The sequence below is a fragment of the Nicotiana sylvestris genome, chromosome 3 (genome assembly GCF_000393655.2).
Source record: "Nicotiana sylvestris chromosome 3, ASM39365v2, whole genome shotgun sequence".
In the NCBI taxonomy this organism is placed as follows: domain Eukaryota; kingdom Viridiplantae; phylum Streptophyta; class Magnoliopsida; order Solanales; family Solanaceae; genus Nicotiana; species Nicotiana sylvestris.
In genome coordinates this window covers 191765713-191790016 of record NC_091059.1, presented here as the reverse complement: position 1 = coordinate 191790016, position 24304 = coordinate 191765713, and the positions used below count along the sequence as shown (strand labels likewise).

General features: G+C 39.2%; 1 protein-coding gene across 1 annotated transcript; it reads left to right on the top strand.

The window, feature by feature from the left end:
• The first annotated feature begins 6813 nt into the window (after positions 1-6813).
• On the top strand, positions 6814-8580 carry LOC138888516 (uncharacterized). Its single transcript, XM_070170389.1, has one exon. The coding sequence runs from the start codon at positions 6814-6816 to the stop codon at positions 8578-8580; it is 1767 nt and encodes a 588-aa protein (XP_070026490.1).
• Positions 8581-24304: the final 15724 nt, after the last annotated feature.

Here is a 24304-nt window from a genome sequence, read left to right as displayed (position 1 = left end):
AATATAGGATAAATGAATTTGCTTCTCAGTAATTACCAAAAAATAGGTTAAATAGTTTGGTGTTTTAATATACCGTTTTCAGTAATCCAATTTTGAAGTCATGAACCACTTGAGCACCAATTCAGTAACACTAGTTCAAACTTTCCTAAAACATGAAGCCTGCATTTTATGATCGATGTTGTTAAGTTCACACTCCAGTTTGTTTTTCATTTTAGTGACGTCCAAATAACTCATCAGAAGCCACCATGTAAGTAGGGAATTGGAATTCAAATGATTAATATTTTATTAATTGGAATGAGTTGAACATTGTTTACTCTATTTCAAAAACCAGTAGATATAATTGGAATGCTTTGGAACAAGTTTGGGCATTAGTTAACTTTAAATTCTATTTGGTGCAAGCCTGCAGAAATTTTCAGGCTATACAACCTTGTCTTTGTTGGTTTTGGGCTTTAGTAACATAATGAGTGGCCCAGGCTCTAATTTGATTTCAACATCCATTTGGGCCTGGGCCTGATCCTATAAGTGCCCAGTCACTTTCATGAAATATAAATTTGGGCTAGTTAGAACGAATTGCTAAAAATGTTTTATTTGTTACTTATTATGTTGTTAGAATTAACTGAACTGAAATTGAATCATGAAAATTGGGTCTTTTCAAATACATTAATTAATTAGAACTTGTCCGTTACTATTAAAGACAAATAATTAGAAAAAATCATAGTCACTTCAGGATTGGTCTTTAAATAAAAATGATGAGACGAGTCTCGCCAAATAAAAAATGCTAATTGCGGGGCTCTCAATAATTGGTCATAATAAAATACTTAGAATTTGGAATGGCCGTTTAGCGAATTTCACGGCCTTCCCCAAAAATAATAATACGCTAGCCTCTTTAGGTGCGTTCTTAATAATATTACCTCCCTAAACTCGGGTGCACATTTATGTGACCCAAATCCAAATCTCAACGAAGTCAAAATGTGTCAACAACCACGGGTGCATTGATTGCGACGTGGTTCGAGACGCATTTTCACGACGTTGCAATTCTATTAAAAATAATAATAAAAGCGGTTTAAAGTTAATAAAAGCACATAAGTTATAACATGTATTAAAATCATATATTTAGCTATTACAACAATTTAAGCGACCGTGCTAGAACCACGGGATCCGGGAGTGCCTAACAACTTCCCTCGGGTCAACAGAATTCCTTACTTAGAATTTCTGGTTCGCAGACTTCATTTGGAAAGTCGAATATTTTTCTCGAATTGGGATTCAAGATAAACCGGTGACTTGGGACACCAAAAGCCAAATCTATCCCAAGTGGCGACTCTGAAATAAATAAATAATCCCATTTCGAATAATGTCACTTAAATTGGAAAAACTCCCTTGTGCATTATCCTTCGGGGTAGGTGCGCAAAAAGGAGGTGTGACAGCACTGGCGACTCTGCTGGGGATCCAAACCTAGAACTTCGGCTCAGGGTTCAAGAATTCGAGCTTAGAATAACTGTTATAGTTGGCTTGTTTTATCTGATTTTTACATGTTGAGCCTAATGTGCTAAATGCCGCTTTTACCGCTTTGATATTGTTTGGACTGTATATAAATTGCTACGAAACCCTCCTCTCTCTGAGTCTTCTAAATCATCTGGGAAGTGTGCACTTCGTGTGACTTCTTTTCTGTTAGAGTCTTATCCCAATTTTAGAACGAGGTTCGGACAAGTTGCAAAGCCGGTGAAGCTTCTGTATTCCCGGTACGCTGCCCCCTCGGCTCGAGCTGTCCGCTCGGGTAAGCCAGGTCTAGAACAATAAACCCAGGTTTTTAAACCTAGTATAACAAGCCTCATGCCGGATCCCTAGTAGGAACGTTTGTTTGCATCATGTGCATTTGACCTTGGAGACTCAACACAGGGGTTGGGTCTGTCTAGGACAGGTGTACCCAAATGAAAAAGACCATCCTGATGCATCTTACGTGCTACTTGCGCATCTGTTTGTTTCGGCTTGCATGTTGACCGACTTCTAGAACAGAGGAAGAAAATCAAAAAAAAAATCAAAAAAAAAATAATAATAATAATATAGGAGTGAGAAGTAGGTATTTAGAAAATTCTGAAACTCTGCCGAAATTCCAGGAAAAAAAAAAAGAAGTCATCTCCAAATGAGCCAAAGTTTTCAACTGCCATGTTCTGTCAAAACTGGCGAACTACGCTAGTTTGATTCTCACCGGATGTGGGATACGTAGGCAACCCCCATCGGGTTCAACTTCATTTTTGTAAAAGTAGCCCAAAAAGAACAAAAATTTTGTTTTGATTCTAAATAAGAAGGTGATGTCATTCTTGTCTAAAATAGTTGAATGTCCTCAAAAGGGCGTCGGAAGGCCGTTTTTGCAAGAACAGCCACCTTTAGTAGTTTTTTTTAAGGTTTTGGCCGTTTAGCAAACACAGCCTTAAAATCTTCTTCCTTCGAAGTGCTGAAAGGCCGTATTTGCAAAGTCGAATTTTTTATGAAAATTTAAAAAAAATAGTGATAACCTTTTCTTGAGTCAAAATGAGTCATAACCTTTTAAATTAAATCACCCTAATAAATGTGCAGGATGAGCACAGATGAAAACGAACCCTTCGCAGCTCTTGAAGAGATCCCCTTACAGCTCCACATGTGGTGGAATGACCTAGGAAAAGGTAGTCGAGGAACTGTGATAAAGTTTAGGGTGGTCTTGTCGGACTTTTTAACATCTAGCCAAGATTGGACGTGATTGAAGCCTTGATACCTTTTTAGGATCCGACTCGCAATGTGTTTCGCTTTTCTGATTTTGAGCTCACACCCACGCTAGAGGAAATTGCGGGTTACGCCGGCCTTAGCGGAAACCTTAGAAGTCGGTACCCGGTGTCACCGAGACCAGTATCTCCTCACAAGTTTCTGGATATGTTGAGTATTAGCCGGGATATTCAGGATGGGAATTTATCTGGAGGGTTTTGCACTTTCCAGTTCCTGTACCAACGCTATGGTAATCCTCAAGGTTTTGAAGCACCGAATACTGGTCTGACCCATGCCGGAAATAAAGATAAATGGGAGGCAAAGCGGGGTTTGGTTTTTATAGTAGCATTCTTGGGTGTTATAATATGTCCGCGAAAAGACGACAACATAGAATTGGGCCTCGTGGGAATGGTTGATGTCGCAATCAAGAAAGTTAATGGCACATTAGTTCCTCTGATCTTATCTGAGATTTACCGAGCTTTGACCATCTGTCGAGAAGGGGGAAAATTCTTCCAAGGTTGCAACTTACTACTACAATTGTGGATACTGGAACATCTCTGCCACCGTGTCGGGTATATGAACTACGGCATGACCGGTTTGGATTGCATCGAAGAATTTGAAAGTCGAGTGGCGGGGGTTGAATTTCCAGAGGGTACCGAAGCTTGGTTTGCCCACTTGAGTTCTTTAATTTCGGATAAAATTGAGTGGACGTTCGGATGGCTCCCTGCCACCGAAGTCATATACATGTCAGCTAAAGTGTGCTACTTTCTCCTAATGGGCATCTGGAGCATCCAGCCATATACTCCTCACAGGGTTTTGCGCCAACTAGGAAGATTTCAAATCGTCCTCCTTGACGAAGATTTGAGTGTACATGTCGTCGAATTGGGCCCAAAGGTTGTATTTCTAGAAGGAAGAGTTCGCCAAGTTTGGAATGAGTGCAGATTTCTCGAACCCAAGACTATGGTGCGGGATCTAGCTAGAGGTGAGGTGGACCCCAATTATATGGTTTGGTTTGGCAAAAGATTTCAAATTCCTCGAGAGCCCGAGAGACCTGCTAAGAGACCTCATGTCCAACAATTCACTAATGAGTCGCAGGAGCAGTGGGGCTGGTTGGCAAAAGAAGAAAGCTATATGGCTAAGATAAGTAAATTAGAGGGACAAATCAGGGACCTCAAATTTGGCCACAGTATCCAAGCTGCCGCAGATGAAGGGGAAAAGAAAAAGCTAACTCAGGAAAACGAAGCTCTCAAAGCTCAAATCCATAAAATGAGAATAGCTGCTAGAAACCCGGAAAGAAGCTGGGCAGATGAAAGGCTTATAAGCGGTCTGAGAAAGAAAGTACTTGAGTATCAAGATGACCTAGAAAAATCTGAGGCTAGTCTAGCAAAAGTCCGAGCATAATTGGCAGAGAATGCAGAAGGATGGGCAGAGTTTGTGCGACAAATGAAAAGAAAATATGAGGGGACAATCGCCAATTTAAAGAAAAAGCTAATCACCCTTGAAAATGAGGCGGACAAACATGCCCGGAATTTTAAAGCCGATAGGGAACATTGTTATGCTTTGATGGCCCAAATGGACGAAGATATGCAACAATTGCGGAATCAAAATCATCATGACACTCAAGTGTTGGAAGCCCCGAATCAGCAAATCGGGCGTTTACTTCAGGAAAAGGGTATTGTCCGAGTGAAGGTTAGAGCCATTGCCGACTACATCATCATGAAATGCCACGCATGTGAGGATATGACTTAGACCACTTTCTTCGCTGCTGTAATGACATTTGTCCGCCAAATAATGAGTGATTTGGAGCGGCTTCAAGGGGATCTCGCATGTAGGCCCGTGAGACCGAATGATGTCCCACGGGCCCCAGGAGTCGAAGCATTGATGTATTCATGATTTTTCATTTATTGAGTCTGTATTTTGAAAATTATTTTTTAGTCTGTTGGTAGTTTTAAAATTCCAAGAAAATGAGTAGTTTGAAGTCTTTTGTAATAGAAAGTTTAGGAGTTTTATTAATGAAAATTTGAAAATTCCCAAAAAAATTGTTTCTTTATTTTTCGCACTTGTTTTTCTTGAACTACGTAATGATCTGATTCACGCGGCGTCGTGATACGTAGGCAATCCTCATCGGATCCGGTCACGATTTTTGTAAATAACTCAAATAAGAGAGGGATGTGAAAAAGAAAGCCAAAGAAAAACCAAAAGAAAAACGAAAAAAGGGCAAGGAAAGAGAGGAAAGAAAAGAGTGGAAACTGGGAATAAGTGGAGAAGTACAAAAGCAAAAAGTAGAAAGAAAAAGAAAATTGGGAAAATAAGCAGAGCCGGGATGAAACATGCAGCCGTTGCGAAACATGTAGAAACACATTTAACTGTATAGGTGCATCACACCCCAACGTGCGATTTCCTATGTGTTAATTGCTTCAAACTAACTGGTTTGTTGTCTACTATTGTAAAGGTTCTATAGTAAGGTGGTTGATTTTGTGGTAGTCTGGCTTCACATTCATACTTCACAAGGTCAAAAGGAAGCGTTGAAATGTCTTCGGAAATTCCTCTGCCAACAGTTCCTATTCCAGAGGATAGTCCGATCTCGGCCATCCAACTTCTGAGTCAGCAACGGCTAAGGAAAATAGAATTTTGCGTCTCTGCATGATGGAAATGTGGGACGCCTGGGCCAATAGAAAAGAACCACCAAGTGCGATCCCTGGATTCCCTGAGCTTTTTCCCAGGCCAAGTGGGACCTCCAACATCCCCATAAGTTATGCAAATACCCCACTGGGATATCCTACCATTTCAACCCACTTTGCTGGAACACCTTCTGAGTCTCGCCCCTAGGTGTTAGCTTCAAGTGCGGCTTCAAACATACTCACCGCGCCACCTTGTTCAGCTACGGCACAACCTGCTTTACCTAGGCCTAACTTTGATTCATCTTCCTTCACATTTCAAGCACCATCTTTCCCAGTGGAACCTCCTCAGTTTCCTACTTATACTTACCCTCAACCACCCCAAGTTGAGTTCACTGCGGGGCAATAAAAGACCACCAAAACTCCTGAGCAAGAAGAGATTGTGAGGAAGATGAGGAGTATGGAACAGAGTCTCAAAAGCATACAAGGCTTGAGTGGACAGAAAAGTGTATCCTATGCCGACTTATGCATGTTCCCTCATGTGCACCTACCATTGGGATTCAAAACCCAAAATTTGAGAAGTGCGATGGGCATGGTGATCCTATTGCTCATCTCAAGAGATATTGCAATCAGCTACGAGGAGCCGGTGGAAAGGAAGAACTACTTATGGTCTATTTTGGAGAAAGTCTGCTTGGCATCGCATCTGAGTGGTACATGGACCAGGATATATCCCGCTGGTACATATGGGATGATCTTGCTAGAGATTTCGTCAGGTAGTTCCAGTACAACATTGATATTGCTCCAGATAGGAACTCATTGACAAACTTGAAAGAGAAATCCTCAGAAAGCTTCCGAGAGTACACAGTTAAATGGCGTGATCAGGCATCCAGGGTAAAACCTCCGATGGATGAGGTTGAAATGGTCACAGTTTTCCTTCAAGCCCAAGAAGCTGACTACTTCCAAAATATGATGTCCGCAATGGGTAAACTGTTCGCTGAAGCTATCAAGATTGGCGAAATGGTTGTAAATGGGCTGAAAAAGGGTCGAATTCTAAGTCAATCCGCTATCAGAGCTACCTCTCAAGCCATTCAGGGTGGGTCTGGAGGAATAGCAAAGGGAAAGAAAAAAGGAAGAAACATCCATGGCAGTGTCGGGTGCAAGGAGAAACTGTACTCCCAGATCTTTTTTCTCAGAAAGGACCCCGCAGCACTATTACCCTCACCAAGACTTGGACTATACTCCTCAGCCATACTCGGTCATGAATGCTCAGCCTTATGTCCGGCCACAAAAACAAGCCAACAGAAATCAAGCTCCATTTCCTAGAAACCAACCTCCTTACCAAACCCACTACAACCCCCGTCCTCCACAAAATAATTTCCACCCTCATGAACCGCCCAAGAGGCCAAATTTCACACCAATTGGCGAAACCTACTCCAGTCTGTTACCAAAGCTTGTTCAAATGGGTCTACTACAGCCTGTTCCTCAAACTAGGCAAAACCCAGCATCACCCGCTTACAGAGCTGGTACCCGATGTGCCTATCACTCAGGGGCAAAAGTGCACGACACGGATGATTGCTGGACTCTGAAGAGAGCCGTGGAGAACTTGATAGAACAAAGGAAGATAGTGCTGAGAGATGAAGATGTTCCCAATGTGACCAACAACCCACTGCCAGCCCACAACAACGGGCCGATAATTGGAATGATTTGTGAGGATAAGGAATTTGACCCAGCATTGAAGGCCATCATTGCCATTGCTGACGAAGAAAAGAAACCAAAAGCTGCCCCGAAGAAAGATAAAGGGGAGAAAAAGAAAGAAACCACCCCTCCAAAGTCAGAGAAGAAAATTAAAGTTGAGATCGGGGCAACGCCTCCCAAAGATGTTGTTCTCTACGTCCCTCAAGGCCGTAAAGAAAAGCAGATGACATTGAGTCCTCCCAGGAGATTCGAGCTGAACAAAACAACCCAGATGTATGTGCCCAAGGGGGCTTATGTGATGCAGGGGCCAATTAAGCCATCGAGGCTGAATGAGCCCGTGGTTATTGGACACGCGCCACAGAAGCCCATGAAAGATCCCACTGTTGTGCCCTGGAACTACAACAAAACGATGGTGACCTATAAGGGCAAAGAAATCCCAGGAGAAGTTCATGAAAATAACCCTGTTGAAAAGTATTCCAATTTGGAAGAGGTGAACAACTCTACTAGAAAGCGCTTCCCACTTAAGAAGCCCGTGAGTGCCGAAGAAGCGGAGGCTTTCTTTCAAAACATGAAAATGGCAGATTATGAGGTGATTGACCAGCTTCAAAAATTTCCCGAACAAGTCTCCTTGTTGGCTTTGTTGCTGAACTCCGCCGAATATCAGAAGGTATTGATCAAGACCCTTAACGAAGCATATGTGCCTGTTGACACTTCTGTAGAGCAGTTGGAGAGAATGGCAGAAAGATTTTTCGCAATCAACCAGATCACTTTCAGCAAAAATGATTTGCCCTCAGAAGGGGCCGCACATAACAAAGCCCTGCACCTAACAGTCAAATGCAAAGGGCACTACGTGAAAAGGGTTATGTTGGACGGAGGCTCTGGAGTAGACATTTGCCCACTTTCAACTCTACAGCGCATGGAAATCGGGACCGAAATAATCCGACCCAACAATGTCTGCGTACGTGCCTTCGATGGCATCAAAAGGGACACAATTAGAGAGATCGATCTAATTCTGACCATCGGCCCAATAGACTTTGAAGTAACCTTCCAGGTTCTAGACATGGACACATCCTACAACTTTCTTTTGGGGAGGCCATGGATTCATGCAGCGGGGGCTGTACCTTCTACTCTTCATCAGATGGTGAAGTTCGAGCATGAGGATCAAGAGATCATGGTCCACGGAGAAGATGAGCAATCAATTTATCGGGACCCATCAGTCCCATGTCTTGAAGAAAGAGAGGGGAGTGAGCACATAGTTTATCAGGCTTTTAAAATTGTGGTTGTAGACCAGTACAAAGAAGAAAACCCTTGCCCCCAACCCTTCCTTTCTAATGCATCAATCATGGTGGCCAAAGAAATGATCCGACATGGCTTCAAACTGGGGAAGGGACTTGGGAAATCATTGCAAGGGATAGTTGAACTTATCACACTGCCCACCAGTGAAAAGTTCTTCGGGGTAGGCTTCCGACCCACTCCAGCTGATATAAGATGGGCAGATGATAGAAAGAATGATGGTTGGGTCTTGCCTTAGCCGGTTCCACATCTGTACAGAACATTGTCAAGCCAAAATACCAGAAGAAAGAAGAAGACGAGGCCTTTACTGCCGAAGAGATTGAAGAGATCTGTGGGGCATTGAGGAAGATACTATATGAAACCCACATAGTCCAGCCAGGGGAGGGCTCAAGCACCGCTGAGGTGCTGTATATGGGACCCAATGCCAAGCTGCAGAATTGGAAGGCTATGCCATTCCCAATCAGGCGGGACTCCTAGTAGACCTGTCCTGCCACTTTTTCTGCATCGCGAGTTATGTCAGGGTGTAACTCGGATGTTTTTCTTTAGTTTCTTGTCTTTTAATTTCCAATGTAAACCCTGTTATCTTCAAATTCAAAGAAATGAAATCATATTTCATCGTCCATCCTTCTTTATTCTTTCTGATTTTGTTATTTTTTCTCTTTTTTCTTTCAGCTCTAATAATGTAGCTTTAAATGACATGACATGCTTGCGGACTTCATGCCCAGATCCAAACACGCTGTCTAACTGTGAAATAATGAACCAAGAACCGGAATATAATGAAGAAGAGGCTTTTAAGGAAATAAATCGAGAATTGGAATAATTTGAGAATAAACCTAAGCCAAACTTAAATAAAACCGAGCTGGTTAATTTGGGTAGCTCTAAAGAAGTCAAAGAAACCAAGATAAGCATTCATACAGATGAAAGAACCAGGGACGCATTGATCCAACTTTTGTTTGAATTCAAAGATGTGTTTGCTTGGTCATACGATGACATGCCAGGATTAAGTGTCGATTTAGTGGTTCATAAGTTGCCAACCTACCCCGATTATTCCCCTATCCAGCAAAAACAGAGGAACTTCAAAATTGATATCAGTGACAAGATTAAAGAAGAGGTCACAAAACAGTTAAAGGCGGGAGTGATTCGAGTGGTCCGATACACCATATGACTAGCTAATATAGTTCCTGTGCCAAAGAAAGATGGGAAAATCCGGGTGTGCGTTGACTACCGAGATCTCAACAAAGCAAGCCCTAAGGACAATCTCCCTTTGCCAAACATCCACATCCTTGTTGATAACTGCGCCAAACATGAAATACAGTCTTTTGTGGATTGTTACGCAGGATACCACCAGGTGTTGATGGATGAAAAAGATGCAAAAAAGACAGCTTTTACCACACCTTGGGGCACTTACTGTTATAGAGTCATGCCATTTGGTCTGAAAAATGCCGGAGCAACCTACATGAGGGCCATGACTGCCATTTTTCATGATATGATGCACCAAGAGATAGAGGTGTATGTGGACGATGTAATCATCAAATCCAAAACCCAGGACGACCACATTCGGGACTTGAGAAAATTCTTTGAGCGGCTGCGCAAATATGATTTGAAGCTAGACCCAGCCAAATGCGCATTTGGGGTACCATCCGGCAAACTCTTGGGATTCATAGTCAGTCGGAGGGGCATCGAGTTAGATCCAACAAAGATAAAGTCTATTCGGGATTTGCCTCCTCCAAGAACCAAGAAAGATGTTATGAGTTTGTTGGGAAGATTGAATTACATCAGTCGTTTCATTGCTCAGTTGACCTCCACGTGTGAACCCATATTTAAGTTGTTAAAGAAAGATGCAGCAATCAAATGGACAGTTGAATGTCAAGAAGCTTTTGATAAAATCAAGGAATATCTGTCAAATCCGCCAGTCTTGGTCCCACCTGAGCCAGGGAGGCCTCTGTTCTTGTACCTGACCGTCTTGGAAAATTCTTTTGGATGTGTCCTCGGGCAACATGACGTGACCGGAAAGAAGGAGCAGGCCATTTACTATCTGAGCAAGAAGTTTACTAGTTATGAAGCCAAGTACACTTTATTGAAAAGAACTTGTTGTGCTTTGACATGGGTCGCACAGAAGCTTAGGCATTATTTGCAAGCTTACACCACCTACCTCATAACCAGGTTGGATCCTTTAAAGTACATATTTCAGAAACCAATGCCCACTGGGAGATTAGCAAAGTGGCAGATCTTGCTCACGGAGTTTGACATAGTTTATATCACTAGCACGACAATGAAAGCCCAGGCATTAGCGGATCATTTGGCTGAGAACCCGATTGATGATGAGTACCAACCTTTGAGAACTTACTTCCCAGATGAAGAAGTAAATTCAGTTGAGGCAATATCTGAAGACACTCATGCTTGGAAAATGTTCTTTGATGGGGCGGTAAACGCAAAAGGTGTTGGAATTGGGGCAATTTTGATCTCACCCACTGGTCAGCACTATCCAGCCACAGCTCGGCTTCGGTTCTTCTGTACAAACAACACCGCCGGGTATGAAGCTTGCATTATGGGTATAAACATGGCAATCGACCAAAATGTCGAAGAGTTGTTGATCATGGGAGACTCAGATCTGATTATCCGGCAAGCCCAAGGAGAATGGGAAACCCGAGATGTTAAGCTTATCCCTTACAAGAAGCATGTGGAAGACCTCAGCAAGCGATTCAAGTCAATAGAGTTCAGGTACATTCCTCGTTGTCACAACGAATTAGCCGACGCACTTGCTACTTTAGCCTCAATGCTGCCGTATCCAGGCAATGCTCACATAGATCCCTTGGAAATTCAAGTCCGGGAAAGGCATGGTTATTGTAATACAATTGAAGAAGCACCAAATACCCAACCATGGTACCATGACATCAAAAAGTTTCTGAAAACTCAAGAATACCCCGAGCAAGCCAGTGGAGACCAAAAGAGAACCATTAGACGGCATGCGAGTGGTTTCTTTTTGAGTGGGGATGTCTTGTACAAGAGAACTCCGGACCTCAATTTGTTAAGATGTGTTGATGCAGAAGAGGCTGGAAGAATCATGCATGAGGTACAGGCGGGAGTATGCGGGCCCCACATGAATGGGTATGTTTTAGCAAAGAAAATCCTTCGAGCGGGTTATTACTGGATGACCGTGGAAAAGGACTGTTTTAGTTTCGTTCGGAAGTGTCATCAGTGTCAGGTGCACGGTGATTTGATTCATGCACCTCCCACAGAACTGCATCCCATGTCTGCACCTTGGCCATTTGTTGCCTGGGGCATGGACGTCATTGGGCCAATCGAGCCAAAAGCCTCAAATGGACACAGATTCATACTAGTTGCCATTGACTACTTTACAAAATGGGTTGAAGCAATCACTCTCAAGTCTGTCACCAGGAAAGCTATGGTAGATTTCGTGCACTATAATCTTATCTGTCATTTTGCCATTCCTGCAACTATTATCACAGACAATGCTGCAAACTTGAATAGTCATTTGATGGGGGAGATATGTGAGCAATTCAAGATAATGCACCGGAACTCTACTCCTTATCGGCCTAAAGGCAATGGTGCCGTTGAAGCAGCAAACAAAAACATCAAAAAGATTTTGAGAAAGATGATTCAAAGTTCCAGGCAGTGGCATGAAAAGTTGTCGTTTGCATTGTTGGGATATCGCACTACTATGCGCACATCAATTGGAGCCACCCCATATCTTTTGGTTTATGGCACGAAAGCCGTAATACCCGCCTAGGTTGAAATCCCCTCTCTCCGAATCATTGATGAAGCCGAAATTGAAGACAGTGAGTGGGTTAAAACCCGTCTGGAACAATTAACCTTGATTGATGAAAAGCGAATGGTTGTGGTCTGTCATGGGCAGTTGTACCAACAAAGAATGGCTCGTGCCTATAACAAGAAAGTGCCGCCTAGAAGTTTTGAAGTGGGGCAACTCGTTTTAAGGCGTATTCTTCCCCATCACTAGGAAGCAAAAGGAAAATTCGCTCCTATTTGGAAGGGCCCATACGTCATCAGAAAGATATTGCCGAGAGGAGCATTGTATCTGGGCGATATCGAAGGAAATGATCCTGAAGCAGTTGTAAATGCAGATGCAGTCAAAAGGTACTATGTTTAGTCTTTCTATAACAATAACAGTGTCCGATTGGGAGGACAAAAGTTTTTATTCTCGCTACCCAAACACTATCTACCCTTTGCAAACCCATTTGTGCCGGTTACTCTTCTTTGATTGCCCTCTTTGGAACTTGAAAGTGTTATTGAAAAAAAAAGAAATGAAAAAAAGAAGAAGATGTTTTCCTGAACTACGTTCGACTTGATTCCGAAAGGATACGTAGGCAGCCTCTCTATGGGGTTCAGTCACACCAAAATAAAAATCCAAATTTCCTCAAAAGTGAAACTGGGGCAGATGTTGTAATAGTCCTGCGATAATCCCGCTTGAATGGTTCCAAAGTTGTAATTCGATCCAAATCATTTTTACCCAAATCCTTTCAAGTCCTTCCGATCAATCGGTGAGAATGTTCAAGGATCAGAGAATACAGCTACTTGGATCCGATGCAATAAAAATGAGAGAAATAAAATGAGAGAGTCTTATTGGTGAAAACCCATACGGGCACCATAAGGCAACGGTGAGCAGAAAAATTGAAAATGAGAGAGCCTGGTTAGTGAAAACTCGTAAAGAGTAATATCAGGAGACGGTGAGAAGATAAATGAGAGAGGTCGATTGGCGAAAACCCGCAAAGGGCGCCGTCGATCGAAAAGAAGACACCCTCCACCACTGAAAGAGTCCTGGCCAGGTTTCTCGATTTGGAGATGTGGTTCACAATGAGTTGGATAGTTGTGCATATCGGGTATCCAGTCCAAGAAGCATGTCATGTCTATTGAAGTCTGCATGCACCCCAGATAAGTCCTTTTTTCCCCCAAAAGGGACGCTTCTCCTTAAATTCATTTTTTTTCTTGTCCTTTCTTTACTTTTCCTTGAATCTTTTTCGGTCTAACTCTGTTTCGAAACTAATACAAAGAAAAGGTGGCAAGATTGGTTTTACAGGGTTTTGTTTAATAAAAGCCAAGTCCAAAGAAAAGTACCCAGCCTTAGTGGGTGCATCAAGTCGATCCCAACTGGCCATGATAGCCAATGCTCTGAAATCAGAGTTATTGAAAATGAAAAGAAATCCAAAGTCAAAAGCCCCTAGAAGCAGATTAAAATAAAAGGGCCAAAGCCCTATACGGGTGAGCCGTCATAATAAATTTTGAAAAGTTGAGTTCCTCGGTTTTAGGAGAGAGACCAATCTTTAAGAAAAGCCAGCAAGCGACAGAGGTTCTTGCCAAAAGAGTTGGGCCGAGATCAAGTGATCAAAAACAATGAAGGCCACAAAACCGACCACCGTTTCAAACTAACAATTGTTCTTTGTTTGAAAATTGAAACAGGTGCAATCCAAAGCAACAGTGCAAGAAGCAGGTGTAACCAAAATGGAAAAAGAAATGTGCAAGCGCTAGAAATAGCTTAACAATAATAATCAACCCAAAAGGGAAGTCTCCTCGAAATCCTTTCCTGCATTTTTTTTACTAAAAATGAATTGAAAGAAAATAGATAAGAAGAAAATAAAATAAAAAGGTAGTTTAGAAGCCCCAAAATCAATCTTTTACCTTTTTGCCAACATTAAGGCTCCAATCTCTGAGTTGAGATTTTAGACATAGGGCCTTCGTTCCCTAGTCGCATTTTTGCCAACATTAGGGATCCAATCCCTGAGTTGAGCAAGTTTTCTTTAGCTGACATTAGAGCTCCAATACCTGAGTTGAGAGAGTTTTGTTTAGCCGACATTAGGGCTCCAATCCCTGAGTTGAGCGAGTTTTGTTTAGCCGACATTAGGGTTCCAATCCCTGAGTTGAGCGAGTTTTGTTTGAGCAGTTTTTCCTTAGCTAACATTAGGGCTCCAATCCCTGAGTTGAGCAGTTTTCCTAGTCAACGTTAGGTCTCCAATCCCTGATTTGAGCGATTTACCTTGGCCGATATTAGGGCTCCAATCCCTGAGTCGAGCAATTTTCCTTTAGCCAACATTAGGGCTCCAATCCTTGAGTTTAGCACTTTTACCTTAGCCGACATTAGGGCTCCAATCCCTGAGTTGAGTGATTTACCTTAGCCGATATTAGGGCTCCAATCCCTGAGTCGAGCAACTTTCTTTAGCCGACATTAGGGCTCCAATCCCTGAGTCGAGCAATTTTCTTTTAGCCAACATTAGGGCTCAAATCCTTGAGTTGAGCAACTTTCCTTAGCCAACATTAGGGCTCTAATCCTTAAGTTGAGCAGCTTTCCCTTAGCCAACATTAGGGCTCCAATGCCTGAGTTGAGCGTTTTTCCTTTAGCCAACATTAGGGCTCCAATCCCTGAGTTGAGCGACTTTCCTTAGCCAACATTAGGACTCCAATCCCTGAGTTGAGCAACTTTCCTTAGCCAACATTAGGGCTCCAATCCCTGAGTTGAGCAGCTTTCCCTTAGCTAACATTAGGGCTCCAATCCCTGAGTTGAGCGTTCTTCCTTTAGCCAACATTAGGGCTCCAATCCCTGAGTTGAGCGACTTTCCTTAGCCAATATTAGGGCTCCAATCCCTGAGTTGAGCGTTTTTCCTTTAGCCAACATTAGGGCTCCAATACCTGAGTTGAGCGACTTTCCTTAGCCAACATTAGGGCTCCAATTCCTGAGTTGAGCAGTTTACATTAGGGCTCCAATACCTGAGTTGAACGTTTTCATTTTGCGAACATTAGGGTTTCAATCCCTGAGTTGCGCCTTTTAGACTTGGGGTTTCCAATCCCCTCATCGATTCCGCGAATTTTTATTGCAAATAACTCACGAAATTTTCCTAGTAAAACTGGGGCAGAAAAATTTCATTCGGTTGTTTGTTTTGATGCTTGAGCAGGTTTGACCTCGAGGCACAGGGATCGAGATGACCTGCGGAGTGAGTCTCAATCCAGAATAAAGAAAAGAAGAAAAGAACAAAAAAGAAATGAGCTCAAATATTGGAGCAAACAAAGGTGCGAATTGCTCAAAATCTGATTGAAGTCACAAGCTCCGCCAATCCTATCTTACTCAATGTCGCAGAAATAAACAAGCACCTACAACTTGCGAGCATCAAGATTCAGATCGAAGTCTACAGCAAAATCAGCTAAGACTCAAGATCAAGTTTCAAGAGAAATGTAGATACAAATCTTGTAACTCATAGTTGATAGGCATAGCTAGCTTAGCTTCGATTTTCCCTTTTGGTGTAATAAGGAGGACAGCAAGCAGTAGCAGCAGCAGCAACATCGATAACAGTAAAACCACAGCTCCTGGTAGTCCCAGCTACCAAAACTTCCCGAACTACATTGACCTGATTCCTTTTTAGCCAAGGATATGTAGGAAACCTTCGAAGCAGAGGTTCAGTTAAATCTTTCAAAAAATGCTTCACACGGAGTAGTCAAACGGACAAAAATCGCTCGTATCCGCTCACTTTATCTTTGTACGAAAACTCTTCGTGTTTTCGAACAAAGAGGGGCAGCTGTGAGCACGTGATTTTTACTTCACAACAATTACTCCAAAAGAAATAAAAAAAAAGGTAAAATAATTTTCCTTTACATGCAATTTTTGAGAATTTTTTGTGGTATTTTATTAATTATTTGCATTTTTGTGAGTGCATGTTTATTTTTTCTTAATTAATGAAAAATACAAAAAACAATATATGTGCATGTGCATTTAGTAATTAATTTTGCATTTTTAGAATTAATTAGTCATATAAAAGGAAAATACAAAAAAATACCCTTAGGATTTAATTTTATAATTTGTGGGTTAAAACTTAAATCATAATTTATTTGGCAATAATCGGAAAATCATAAAAAATAGGCATTTTGTATTTTTTGTGTTTAACTGTGATTTTTGTACTTAACCTAATATTATTTAAGTTAATTTGGCTTTTTATAAGTTAGAATAGGATTTTAGGTTTTTAAATTTCGAAAATTAGTTTGAAAAAGAAAAAAAAAGAAACAAATTAAAAGAAGAGAAGGAAATCGGACCAGGCCCAATAATCATCAGCCCAATTCAAACATCCCTTTACCCGGTCCAATTGGCCCAAGCTTCACAGACGTCCCAAACGACGTCGTTCCGTCATGCCCCATCCTGACCGTTGATCTCACTTGATCAACGGTCCATATCGTCCAACCCTCACCCACATCCATTATCCGACCCTGACCCGTTACTAAACTGGACCGCCCCATCATTTATTTTAAATCAGAGCTGTTGGATCCCATCACCTAAGGGCCCAGATTAAGAGATCAATTTTTAATATGTCAAAGACCCCTCAAACCCCTTTACCTGTCTCATTTCCAAACACCACCCCCCTTCGTCTCTTTCAGAGACGAACCAAACGACCTCTGAACCCTAAGCGCCGCCCATCCATACCCTCACCGTAAACCCGACGGCAACCACTCCCAATCCGACCAAAATAACACACCTGAACCGCCAAAGCACCCTCTTTCCAAAATCCTGAACCTTATTCTTCGAATCCTTGTAGAACCCTTTGAATATTGGATCGAAGATGAACCCTAAAATCCCCAAAATGGGCGAGTGGGGGTTATTGTGAATGGATTAGGTCCGTTTGGACTTTATTCTTGTGTTTTGCTAAAACAAAACACACGAATAATGTCCGAGTGGACCAAAATTGGAGAGATGTGGAAAATTCAAGTTTGTTCTTGCTTAGATCGATTTCAGGTACTTCTGTTTCCATTTTTCTTGTTTATTTTTAGTCGTTTGATGTCGTCTTATTCTCCTACTACCCTTTCTTTCGATTTCATTTTCTTCACAGTTTCGCTGGTTCAGCCTGTATAATTAGGTCGATTGTTTGGTTGTTCGTATACGGTTATCGACTATGAATCAATCTTATGTTAGTTAATCCGTTATGAATTGGATACGAATGTTAATCGATAGTTAAAACTTTACTGATTCTGATTTTTAGGTTGTGTTGGAATTTTTGTTTGCATTTTTTTTGTTTAAGAATTCGATTCGCTTTGCTGATGCTCGACTCATTAGTTAAGCTCACTGTTAATTGATTTTGTTTGGGCTTGTTTAATCCTAATGTGCTTACTGCTGAGTTTTAATGGATAATTGGATAGTTTTGAGTCAAGATCACATTATGGTTGAAGTTCAGTCCAGAATTTAGGAAGTTGAATTAGTTATAGCTGTAGTTTTAATGTAGATTTCAGAGTTTAATTTGGGATTTGAAAACCTAAAAAGGGTTTAGATTAAGTGGACTTCTAGTTGAGTATGTAGTGAACCATTAAATTAATGAATAATTTAATCAAAAGAGAGAATCTATAGTGCAAATACATCCTGGCTGACATCTTTAAAGGTGGGAAGTCAGATGTAGGATGAGTTTTAATAATAAAAGCTGAGAATGCACATGGAATAGGTAGTGAAACCTGTTGTACAGTAGGATATACATTACTTTTTGAACTTCAGGAGATGTTAAATAAGAAAACCCATGCCTAGACAACAAAAGGTGGAAATGACAGATTAGGAACTATACTTTAAGTCTGGGCAGCATGTTTATTTTGAAGGGGGAGGGCTCCTCTTTTCTAAAGGCCTATAAAATCAAACGAGAGGAGACCCCTGGGATCCCAGAACTTCAACCATAAAAAGATTTCCATTGAAAAGTCTCTCTGACTTTTCTCAAAATTTGAAATCTGCATTTGACATTCAAATATACAAAAAATACAAAAAAAATACTAGAAAACAGAAAACCAAAACATTTTTCACTGCTTCAATGCTCATTCTAATCATTTTTTTTCAAATTCTTTTTTTTGGATTGCTTCATTCCAGTTCTAAGCTCTAATTCTAAAGATATTTAGAGGTGTTTAATGGTTTGTTAGAGTGAATTTGAGTCTACTTAGCTTGGATTTGGTTGAGTTCTGTTCCAGTGAAGTCCTGAGGCATCTAAGTTCAATTTTGAGGGCTTTGAGTGCATTTTGAATGTGTGTTGGATTGATGTGTGGGAATCTGCTTGATTAGTGAACATTTCTGGGTTTTAAAATCACTTCCTGGATTGCTCTTTGATTTTGTATTCCTGAGTTGTATCACTGGTGTAGTATAGTGCAATATAGGATAAATGAATTTGCTTCTCAGTAATTACCAAAAAATAGGTTAAACAGTTTGGTGTTTTAATAGACCGTTTTCAGTAATCCAATTTTGAAGTCATGAACCACTTGAGCACCAATTCAGTAACACTAGTTCAAACTTTCCTAAAACATGAAGCCTGCATTATATGATAGATGTTGTTAAGTTCACACTCCAGTTTGTTTTTCATTTTAGTGACGTCCAAATAACTCATCAGAAGACACCATGTAAGTAGGGAATTGGAATTCAAATGATTAGTATTTTATTAATTGGAATGAGTTGAACATTGTTTACTCTATTTCAAAAATCAGTAGATATAATTGGAATGCTTTGGAACAAGTTTGGGCATTAGTTAACTTTAAATTCTATTTGGTGCAAGCATGCAGAAATTTTCAGGCTATACAACCTTGTCTTTGTTGGTTTTGGGCTTTAGTAACATAATGAGTGGCCCAGGCTCTAATTTGATTTCAACATCCATTTGGGCCTGGGCCTAATCCTATAACTGCCCAGTCACTTTCATGAAATATAAATTTGGGCTGGTTAGAACGAATTGCTAAAAATGTTTTATTTGTTACTTATTATGTTGTTAGAATTAACTGAACTGAAATTGAATCATGAAAATTGGGTCTTTTCAAATACATTAATTAATTAGAACTTGTCCGTTACTATTAAAGACAAATAATTAGAAAAAATCATAGTCACTTCAGGATTGGTCTTTAAATAAAAATGATGAGATGAGCCTCGCCAAATACAAAATGCAAATTGCGGGGCCCTCAATAATTGGTCATAACAAAATACTTAGAATTCGGAATGGTCGTTTAGCGAATTTCACGACCTTCCCCAAAAATAATAATACGCTAGCCTCTTTAGGCGCGTTCTTAATAATATTACCTCCCTAAACTCGGGTGCACATTTATGTGACCCAAATCCAAATCTCAACGGAGTCGAAATGTGTCAACAACCACGGGTGCATTGATTGCGACGTTGTTCGAGACGCGTTTTCACGACGTTGCAATTCTATTAAAAATAATAATAAAAGTGGTTTAAAGTTAATAAAAGCACATAAGTTATAACATGTATTAAAATCAGATATTTAGCCATTACAACAATTTAAGCGACCGTGCTAGAACCACGGGATCCGGGGGTACCTAACACCTTCCCTCGGGTCAACAGAATTCCTTACTTAGAATTTCTAGTTCGCAGACTTCATTTGGAAAGTCGAATATTTTCCTCGAATTGGGATTCAAGATAAACCGGTGACTTGGGACACCAAAAGCCAAATCTATCCCAAGAGGCGACTTTGAAATAAATAAATAATCTCATTTCGAATAATGTCACTTAAATTGGAAAAACTCCTTGTGCATTATCCTTCGGGGTAGGTGCGCAAAAAGGAGGTGTTACAGCACTAATACCTTTTGGTCTAACACGAATGGGATTTTAGAAACATCAAAATTCAGAAAGTGTCGAGTCTTCTAATCAAGTGGTTGAGCCGTTTGGTAACTTAAAATTGAATTTTTTGTAGAGTAACAGTTTGATTAATGGCCTAAATATAGAGCCAATCATATACATGAGCGATCCAGATTTCAAAAGCTACGGGTTTTAGGTTGAGAGAGTTATTCTAAAATGTATATATGTTTAAGTTTCTTAGTATTTATCGCTCTATCGAAAATAAGTTATGTTTATCCTTTGTTTTAGTTTTTTTAATATAACTATCCCTACCGTTATATTTTTGGATCATACTGATTGGCAGGCCTGATCTACTCTAAAATACTTGCATGGCTTCTTTCTTTTGTCGAAAATCTAAAATTTACGTCCCCAAATGTTTATGTATCTGGATTAAAGTATGTTGTATAGTAGTTAAATATCAATGGTTGTCTCTTTGTTAAACAAAAGAAATGAATATTCTTTTTTTCGAATCTGTTTGTTTTTATATTTTTTAAAGTGCCACGCAAATAATTGAGTGTCAATGACCTCATATGGAAAGGAGGTGTACATCTTTTTCGCACCCACCCAATAATACCCTTTTTTCGCAGCCAAGCAAAAAAAAACAATATAGAATGATGTTCCTAACCCCATTTAACTTGTTTGCTTTCTCTTCAATTCATTCTAATTATGTTCGTGTGGACAAAATTTCAATTAGTGAATTGTCACTCTCATCAGTTTTGCCTCTTAGTACAAATATCTAAGGAGAAAAACCGAGCTAGTTTAAAGGACTGCATATGTATTCAACCTACTCGTACCCCTCCAAAAATAATAGAGGACCAACATGCTCTGAATTTGTGTTATGAACTCAAAATGGCAAATTGAATATTGTTTACACATATCCATTGAAGTTAAAACATATGTCTTCACATATACTATTATTACTTAATTACACTTCAGATAAATTAATATGATTTGGTGTTAATGATTTTTTTTATTATGGCTCCAGTGTTCCAACTTGCTTGTTAGATAGTACTAGAATAATAATTTTCTCTTTGAATATTCTGGAAATATATTTTTTACATCTTCATCATTTTGTAGTTATATATTTTTTTTTATTTGAATACTGTATGAAAGTTGAAAAATAGTTGTATAATGTATGAATCGTCATGTGAAATTTATATTTCCTCCGAACACTATTTTGTAAGATTCTGAAAGAGAGCTATGTACATCACATCATCGTCTACGCTGAATTCCCCCGACATAAATGCCTCAAATCTATTTGCAGAGATGGATTCCTCAAACTTGAGTTGGGGTTGAAAAATATCATCTAATGTCGCATTATTAACTTCTTGATTTATGCCATTCACATAGATGCCGCCATTCATCGGCAAACTGTGCATGAATATGTCTTGCAACTCTGAATTATTATAGCCAAAGTTATTATTGGAATTAAAGATCAAAGTTGCCTGAGTTCTCGAAGTCTTGCTCATTAATAGTCTGTTTGGCCAAAGCTTCTTTTTGGCCAAAAGTGCTTCTTTTTTTTTTTGCCAAAAACACTTTTGGCCAAATATCTCAATATTTGGCCAAGCTTTTGGAAGGAAATAAAAGTATTTTTGAGGAAAAGCAGAAGCAGTTTTGGAGAAGCAAAAAAAGTAGCTTCTCTCCAAAAGCACTTTTTTGAGAGGCACTTTTGAGAAAAATACACTTAGAAACAGTTTTTTAAAGCTTGGTCAAACACTAATTGCTCTCAGAAGTGCTTTTCAAACTAATTGGTCAAACACAAATTGTTTTTCACCAAAAGTACTTTTAAGAAAAGCACTTTTGAAAAGAAAAAAAACACTTCTCAAAATAAGCTGATTTTTGCAACTTGGCCAAACGAGCTATAAATCGATCTAACGAAAGCCATTCCGCAAATAATACTTTGGGTAAATTACTCTTTTGAGGCTCTCTTGGAATGTCCACCTATGAAGCAGATTGATCTGAATCAGCCAATGAGTAATTTGTATTTAAGTAACATACAATACAATTGTATTCGTACAAATTTAATACAAATTGATATATCTACAATAATATATATACTAAAAATAAATTTCATACAATTAATTATATAGTATACACTTATTTATAACTTATCTACAACTTTCATACATTATTTTTACCCAGTTAAAATACATCTATAACATCATACAACTTAAATACAATTTTCTTACAAATTTTATACAATATGTTTTTTGTATATTTTGTATCTGATTTGTATATATTTTGTATGTGGTGTGCGTATCTTCCTCTCTAAAATTCTAATCAAAACTTTCTCTTAATATAATTTTGATACATATCAACAACTTTATATAAAAAGATAGTATTGATAACTTAAATACAAATTTTATATGACGATTCATACATTATACAACTATTTTTCAACTTTCATACAATAAATATATATAACTACAAAATAATATAATTTACATACAATTATACTACAATTTTGTATGCCAAAAACCAAGTCTAATCTTCACCAAGCACCCTCAAAATTGAGATATAAACTCCAAATAATATTCCTAATTATTTGCAACAACACTCAATCCAAACAAATAATGATTTTTGAAAACCCAAATTCGAATTCAAAGTTTCAAAGCTTTTTAATGGCTGTCAATGGTGGCAAACACCTTCATAATTTATTGATTGACAATTTCAATTTGAACACCAATTGTGCAACATGAAAGTAAATTGCTAAATTAAAACTCTATAGTAAAACGATTGAAATCCATTGATGAATTCCATTAAAACTATATACAACATGAAAGGATAAAAAATAGAGAACATCCGAGGAAGAAAAATTGGGGAACAAATAGAGAGAGAGCGCAGGAGAGAGGAGAGAGAGAGAGAGCAAGAGGGAGAGAGAATAAGGATGGGAAATAATTGATTCATTATTCAATTCCTAATATAAAGGGATGCTCATTTAATTCCTAAAATATATATAATTGGAAAATTGTATATGCCTATGTAATTAAATTGAAACTTAAGTAGGGAGGGTAATAAAGTTTCAAATAGTGTATAGGAAGGTAAAAATCCCTTTAAAATTCCAAGACTTTTGGGCTTCATGAGTTTTGCTTTGATGGGGCATTTGCATCTATACCCGCTTTTTGGGTCACGTTTTAACTTATACCCACTTTGCAAAAAAAATTACAAAAGCACCCACTTTTCGCGTAACTTCAGGCATACGGGCCTGAAGTAGTAAAGGCAATCATGCAAACTTCAGCATTCTAGTAGACGGGCCTGAAGTAGCAATAATTGCTGAACCAAGTGTTGGCTGAAGTTTTTGTTTGTAATTGCTGAACTTAAACATTCTAGTAGCTGAAGTTTTATTCTCTATTTGTTGAACTTCAGCATGTTTTAGCTGAAGATTTGTTCTATATTTGCTGAACTTCAGCATGTTTTAGCTGAAGCTTTGTTATGTTTGTGATGAACTTCAGGGCTGAAGTTTGTTTTGTATTTGCTGAACTTTAGCATTCTAGGAGCTGAAGTTTTTGTTTATATTTGCTGAACTTCAACATTCTTAGAGCTGAAGTTCTAAAACAACAATGACAAGTTGTCATTAAAATCCAGTTGCTATAATGGAATTATCAGGAAACTTGAAAAGTAACACTCCTATAAAACAAGACCATTAGTAAAAGTAACATCTTCACAGGTGCTTTCATGTTTCAGTAGCAATTAAAATTAGAATTTTCGAACTGGACGGTCCAGAAGCTAATTCCTAGCTGTAAAGAACTAAAATAGCAAAAATAAGTTAGGCTAGAACACATAACAATATCTCAAACTTCAGCATTCAGAAAACGAAGGAGGAGGATAAAGAGGCATGAAGTTATTTAAACAGTGGGTACAAGTTAAAACTTTTAAAAAAAATGGGCATAGGTTAAATGGAGGCGACCAAATAGGGCGGCCCGTGCAATTTTTACTCCTTTGATGGACTGGGCCCAAACTCCAAATATTTGGTTTTCTATTTTCTTTATGTCAAATTCAGAAGAATTAATCAAAATAGTCGCTCATCTAATATCTTTAACTAAAAAATGGCATATATATATATATATATATATATATATATATATATATATATATATATATATATATATATTTATGTGTGTGTGTAAATCAATTTAATCTATACCAATTAGGAAAAATAAACAGTGAATATGACCTACTATTTATGTAACAATCCCGGCAATTTACAGTAGTCAATTCGGAGCTTCGAACAGGGGGATGGAAATGCAATGCTAGCTGGATGGAGGCAAACTGACAAATTAGGATGAAAGCCACAAATATTTCAGTGGGCTTAAACATCAAATCGAGTAGGCCCAAATAAAAAGTCCAGGGCCCATCATAGCTGAAAGTA

What these genes read in the sequence shown, in the direction of transcription:
- LOC138888516 (XM_070170389.1), top strand. Translation starts at nt 6,814, where the DNA reads ATGGGTCTACTACAGCCTGTTCCTCAAACTAGGCAAAACCCAGCATCA.